Below are 6,876 nucleotides of genomic sequence, written 5' to 3'. Positions count from 1 at the left end.
AAGCATATCTAAGGCAGGAATGAAATGTTAGAAATTGTAGATTTAAAATCACATTCTCTAACTAGCTTCATCAGAAATAAAACAGTTTCTTTTTTCCTTTTTAATTTCAATCTGTCTGACCGTGTCTTGTTTTTCAATTGATTCTTATTTAGGACCGCAGGAAAGGGGTGCTACATAATGATGTCCCAACATCTTTCCTGCCCATACCCTGACAGTCCACTGCTACCCAGCGCTGCCTGCCTGGGCCAAGAAACAGCCCTGCCTCCTTCCTCTCCCCTCATCGAAAGCAAGCTGCAAGTGTCTCGTCCCCTCAAGGGCTTGATCACACCTACAGAAAAGTTCACCCTAGCAGTGGACTATCTTGCTGGCATATCACCTCTAACTCTGGGAATTTCCCGCCTCCTTGGAAGGGGTTAGTATATCTAGAGCCTGTGCACCCTTTGGATGCACAACCAAAAAATGCAATTTGCTCTCCCTACCGAGGCATCCAGTTTCGGTCCAGACTCCAAAAGACAGAAAAAGGAGGCTCTGCTTCTTGATCTCATCTCTTCTCAGAAACAAAAATTAGAGTTTAATACTGTTGTTTAAAAAAAAAAAAACAAAAAAAAACAAAAACATAGAACAATAGTTATTTTGGGAGCTAGGCATATTCCTTTACATAACACTGTACCTTTTGTCCTGGTCTTCTTGGCTGTCACTTGCTTTGCTTACAGACAGCAGCCTCTTGTCTCGAGGAACCTGAAAACATCAGCAACCACCAGTCAGACTTACATAGGTGCAACCACGACCACGTGCAGAGCCACATAAGCAAAGAAACCGGAATGCAATGCTCTTCAGGAGAAGTAGCAGATTTGCCATAGCCAGGAGATGGTTAAAGTTTAAGTACGTGGCAATGGCAGCGGGCCAGACACAAAGGGGTGATGATAAACGGAGGGCTACCACAGTCACGGTTCTGCTGTGCATTGCTGACACGGGCCAACTCTCCCTGGACCTGAGCTACTGCTGAGCCCTCCCCACTTTGGGAGTTGATGGGGGAAAGAAGCACAATAAACGGAGGGCGAATCTGAACCTCTGTGCTCTAAGCAGACAGAAAACATCTTGGAGTTACAACAGGCATCCTGTTAAGGAACAGGGACTGACCCTCTACTCTGATGAGGGACCTCGGGTGCTGACATGAAGCGGAGCGAACTGGGCATGGGGCTGCACTGTCCACTGAGGGAGCGACATCTGATATTCTTGGACCACCCTTTACCTACACTCCCTACATAGCTCTGGGACTTGCTTCCACAATTTTTCTTCTAATACACCTTTATTATTGTCTTCACAACCACGATGCCAACACGTTGCCTCAAAGATTATTGAATAAGTACACTTAAGGGGCCCCCCCCCCCCCGCCAACCAGCTATGTTTCTAACTGTCATCTAATCACCCCACTGCAGCTCAGATTGTTTGCATATCTCTGCAAACAATCTTTGCAGTTTGCAAACATGGGAATAGGAGGTTTGGATTTCTTTGGTTGGTTGGATAGTTTTGGGTTTTTGGTTTTGTTTTTCCTTCTAGCCAAACTCCTTTGTACTCAAAACTCTGTCTTCACAATTTTGACATAAAAGAGCACTAATGAGAAGCACCCCTTCTCTGAATTCCCCTAGCAATTCTCATGGTTTCCACTCACCTGAATATCTATGCAAGCCCAGTCAGCTGGACTAGGGAGGCAACATAATAGGGTGGCTAAGAGGCGAGACCCAGACTGAACTGTCTGGGTTCGAATCTCCAGCTCTGCTACTATCTACACTCTGCCTCGCTTTCCTCATCTGTAAAACAGGCTTAACGGTAGGGTTTTATATCTTACAGCGTTTTTAGTAAAATTAAATGAGTTAATTTTCAAAAAAATTTTAGAGTCTTTGGTGCTTTATAAGTATTTGTTAAATAAAAATAAGATAAATTCATTGTAAGTTCATTCACATGTCAATGTTGAGGGTCTACAATGTACCGGGCATTGCTCAGTGTTAGACAGAAATGAAGTGGATATAACATAGCTCCTATCATCTACTGAAGATGACAGATAAACACAAAATTTCAATACCCAGCACACCTATGTTCACAGTAGCATTATTCACAATAGCCAAAAGGTGAAAACAACCCAAATGTCCATCTACAGATTAACGAATAAACAAAATGTAGTATATATATACATTAGAATACTACTCAGCCTTAAAACTGAAATTCTGATACATGCTATAATATGAATGAGACTTAAGGATATTATATTAAATCCCATGTGACTCAAATTCATCTACTTCCCTCCAGATGCCTGTCTCCTGGTTCAGCCTCCAAAATCTCTTCCTGGGCTGCTACATCAGCCTCCTAATGGTCTCTCCTTCACTTCGTCCTTACAAATCCATTCTAGATTCATTAAGAAGATTCAGAGAGACCTTAAAAATGCAAGCCTGGTTCTTGTTCATCAGTGCTTCCCATTATTCTCAGGAACACGGCCACCAAAAAGTCTTTCACCTCAACTTGGGTGGCCCTCATCACTACCATGCATACAGACACACTGCCTGTCTGGCCGTGCAATGCTCATTCTCAGACAGAGCCAGCACACGAAGTCCCATCTGCCTGGAACACACCCCACCTCACTCCCCACCTATGCTTTCTCTGAGCTAATTCACGAGCATGCTTCAAGTCTCATCTAAATGCATATCCAAAGTTAGACTATAATTTCCATGAATGTCCACCTTGTGCATGGTTTTGTCCCGAGTGCCTGGAATGTAGCAGGCCCTCACTAAATACTTGTTGAAACAATGAATCAATCAATCAAAATGTCCTGGAAAAGACAGAACCCAAGAAGTAGAGGAAATAGGGATTCCCAATACTAAAACATGTTAGCAACCCCCAAAAAGGTGGGAAGCAAATGCCACCGTTGCCAAGGCGCATGGAGGAGAGCGCTAAGCATTCCGCTCCACCCCCCACGCTGGGAGCCATGCAACTGAGGCCATACTAACCTTTGGGCCCACTCCTACCTGGGCAACTCGGAACCATGTTTACCTTTGGCCTGCCAAAGACTGTCCTCCACAGAGAAACTGAGACCTCTGAACTCGGGCTCCTCTCCAGTCTAGACCCACATCACCATCTATCCTGGACATTCTACAAGCACACCGAATTCCACATACACGTATCTCTCTCCCCAAAGCCTTTCTCCTGTACTCCCCACCTTGGTGAACCTGGGGATTTTCTCGGATATCTTGATCCAAGTGATGGGGTTCCCCTGCCAACTCATAGACACACACAATCAGTTGCTAGCTTTTACTCAAACAAATACTTGATGATTTCCTGAACATAATGCTTTGTCTCTAGTGTTTATTTTGGTGGCTGACTTAGTGACAATCTGACAAATGCTGATCCAGAAAAACCCACCACCATGCTTACTGCAGGTTGTCATCATTTTTCAACTGGACTATCCTGATTGACTGCTCACTGGATTCTCTGCCCATAACTCACCTCGCTCTGCTGCTGCTTTTGCTGCTGCTGCTGCTGCTGTAATATGTGTAAATCATTTCTCTGATCTACCAGGCCTATATTCAAAATCCTTCAATCTCAGAGGAAATGATGCCAAATAATACGATAGAAGAATTACAGGATATTTCATTTTCTTCTTTAAGCTTTCCTGCATTTTCATGTAAACTTAAAATGAAAAGCTGTTTTGAAAAATTTCAACAGCTTATGAATATTTATTAACTCACTTATTCACGCATTCATCCAGCAAAAAGGAAGGCCATGCACCTAGCCCTGGACACCTTTTTTGAGAAAATAAAGCCCAGCCCGCCTGGCCTCTTCCAGAGGGATCCACTGCCTTCCTGATCAATCTTCACTGCCCATCCCCTTCAGCTCAGCAAGACCGATTACCTGGATTCCACTGAGAGCAACCATGTTTTCTCATCTCTTGTTCCCTTTGCCTGAAATGCTCTCTCTTCATCTGTCCACCTGACAAACCCTCCTCTGTTCCCCAGTAGAGCACGCGTTGCTTCCTCTAGAAAACCTGAACTCTTTAAGGAGGTGCCACTCTTCTCTCACCGCTCCCGGAGCACGTCCCTGTTACTGCACTAACTGCCACACGCTGTGGTTGTAGCTTTATAGAACTACGTCTGTCCTGGACTGTGATCTCTCTGAGGTGTTAAACTGGGTCCCATCTGTCTTTGGATATCAAATTCACCTCCGTAATATCTATTATCACTGCTGGAAGGTCACAGCTGATTAGTGAATTTCTGTAGAATAGAAGGATGGATAGATGGTTGGCTAGCTGGTTGGCCAGATGGATAAATGGATGGCCTTATGGGCGGACAAACAAACAAACAAAAAAACTGGTTTCCAGCAGTACCAGATCAACAGAACGGATGGAAATCAACTGGCCAGGAAAGCATGTTTTCACTAGAGCTAGAATCCGATGATTGTGAACCACCGGCTCCATCAAGAGAAAATAAAGTGAGATAAATGTATAAGTTAGTTATTTTAAAAATAACTAACTAATGGAATCTGTCATGTTCTTCTGTCACATCTAAAATTCATCAAAAGCTCACTCTCGACTTTAGAGCTGCTATTGACAAGTAGCTTGAACTCGATAGAAAACTGAGCTAGTATTTGAGCCCCTAAATTATGAAAGATTCTAGCAATTTGGCTATTTTTATAATAGATATAATCTAAGTAGCTTCAAATGTATATTTTTAAAATTTGAACCCATTTTCAAATGGGTTCAAAACAATGGTAGACAGTATGATGGACTGAACTGTGTGCCCCTAAAGTTCATGTTAAAGCCCTAACCTCCAATGTATTTGAAGACAGGGACTCTAAGGAGGTAATTAAGGTTTAAATGAGGCCATAACGGGGCGGGGGAGGGGGCCCTAATTCGGTAAGACCAATGCTCTTATAAGAGGTAGACACCAGGAGTAAATGCACAGAGAGAAAAGGCAATGTGAAGACACAGCAAGAAGACGGCCAACTGCAGAGGAGGAAGGAAGAGAAGTCTCACCAGAAACCAACCCTACCAGCACCCTAATCACAGACTTTCAGCCTCCAGAACTGTGAGAAAATACATTTCTGTTGTTTAAGCCATCTAACCTGTGACAATCTTTTGTGGCTGCCTGAACAGACTACTACAGTGTAATGGAACAGATGTTAGGAAATGTACAGGACCTACTTGAGACCTTGAGTAAATCTGACTTAGTTACCTGAACTATAAAATATAAAACAGGATGGGCTTCCCTGCAATGATCCTGTGGTGACAGTTTAAATTGCAGGTGAAAAGACTTTGAAATGTATAAAGTATTATACCAAGATATGCCTTTGCCAGCTTCCAAGGACAGGGACCAGCATTTCTTGAGTGCGTGCTGTGTGTCATACACGCTTTTCTATGACAAAACCCACTACTATTCCCTGAGGAGCAATATACTCCAACCTTAGGAATAAAAAAAATGATGCATGGTACAAAAATAATCAACTAGCATTCCAAAGAGGTATAAAAAGTCTATAGAATTTAAATAATAATGTGGCAGTAATTGTTACAATAAAACGACTTCCCAAAATTTACTCTCGTAAAATAGAACCTCTTTTCATTAACATTTTACTTTACTACAGAAAGGTTTATCCTCAAAGTAGATTTAACTTTGTTTTAAATTTAACACCAGCATATATATACGCTGTGAATAACCAAGGGCCGACTAAGGCCTGAAAATAATCATTTGGATGCAAAGTTTTTGGAAAGAAGACTAATTCTTTAATGTTTAAAATGTTTCCAGTATAATTATAGTAAAGCTTGTATGAGATAAAAGAAGCCGTGTAATTTACTAATCCATAGTCTTAGAAAACATTTTATTTAGATATTTTACATCTTAAATGAATAAATTAATCCTGGAAGATATTAAGTCAACAGAAAGAGTTATAAACTTGGTTACAAATTGAGTTTTATGTAAACTCCCTACTCTGCATCTCAAAATATTTACAGGAAGGAATATTTCAATTCATTTGACTATTAAAAACATACAAGAGGAAAGGCAATCCAGGCACCATATTTACCAATACTTAATTATTCTCTGAACCTATGGGAAATAAATTCATTGCTTTCATAAATTACTAATTATTTTTGTTCTGACGTATGTCTTTTTTATTAATACAAAAGAATTGACATCTAATACAGATATATTGAATTATATCCATTTCACACAATGAAATAAAATCTATTTTAAGAATAGAACAATATGTTTCTTCAAAATATGTCTTAATATATATCCACCAAATTTTATGAAACTGTTAATTAACATATTATTTTAATATAGTTATAAAAGAAGTTGTAATGACCAAAGTGATTAAATCTGGGTCACTTTAATGATGTGTCACTAGATGCTAAAAATTGATAAAACTCTCAAGTTTTCACTATTTTTTTATCATAAAATTGCTTTGTGATTTATTTCTAAGGATATGACCACTTCTGAACATTATGTATTAACACAAAACTCTAATAAAGCTGAACCCTCAAGAAATGGCCCAGGAGTCTAATTTGATAAGTTTTATAGTTCTGTACCATCTTCAATAAATTTTGAAATTTTTCACTCCAAAACATGTAGAACTCATTCTTGTGTTTTTCAAATGAGCTCCTCAGGCAAAAAAGGGTTAAAAATATAAAAGAATCACAAACAAAGAAAAGGAGAGAGAAAGCCTACCATGAAACCATCTTTGTTTTGGGGGCTCATTTTTTTCAGCCGCTACCTACTTACTTGTTCACTGGAGGAAACTGTCCTTCTTACATGAAACATAGTTTAGGCTCTAAAACACCCTTTCATCTAGAGCCCAAGTCTTCCAAAGTTACAGTCCCTTCTTGCTATGCCG

The 6,876-nt window shown here is 40.4% G+C and overlaps 1 protein-coding gene across 1 annotated transcript in view; it reads right to left on the bottom strand.

Annotated features, from left to right (window-relative positions):
- The window catches only part of GRHL2 (grainyhead like transcription factor 2), a gene marked incomplete at its 3' end in the record, with an annotated part of 108,164 nt that overhangs the window by 97,101 nt on the left and 4,187 nt on the right, over positions 1-6,876 (bottom strand). Inside the window, exon 2 of the mRNA XM_011376198.2 lies at positions 671-738. Within this exon, the coding sequence (XP_011374500.1) occupies positions 671-738 (68 nt within the window). The remainder of the gene's footprint in view (positions 1-670; positions 739-6,876) is intronic.

The sequence above is a fragment of the Pteropus vampyrus genome, unplaced genomic scaffold (genome assembly GCF_000151845.1).
Source record: "Pteropus vampyrus isolate Shadow unplaced genomic scaffold, Pvam_2.0 Scaffold287, whole genome shotgun sequence".
NCBI lineage: Eukaryota > Metazoa > Chordata > Mammalia > Chiroptera > Pteropodidae > Pteropus > Pteropus vampyrus.
This window is presented reverse-complemented; position numbering and strand designations above follow the sequence as displayed.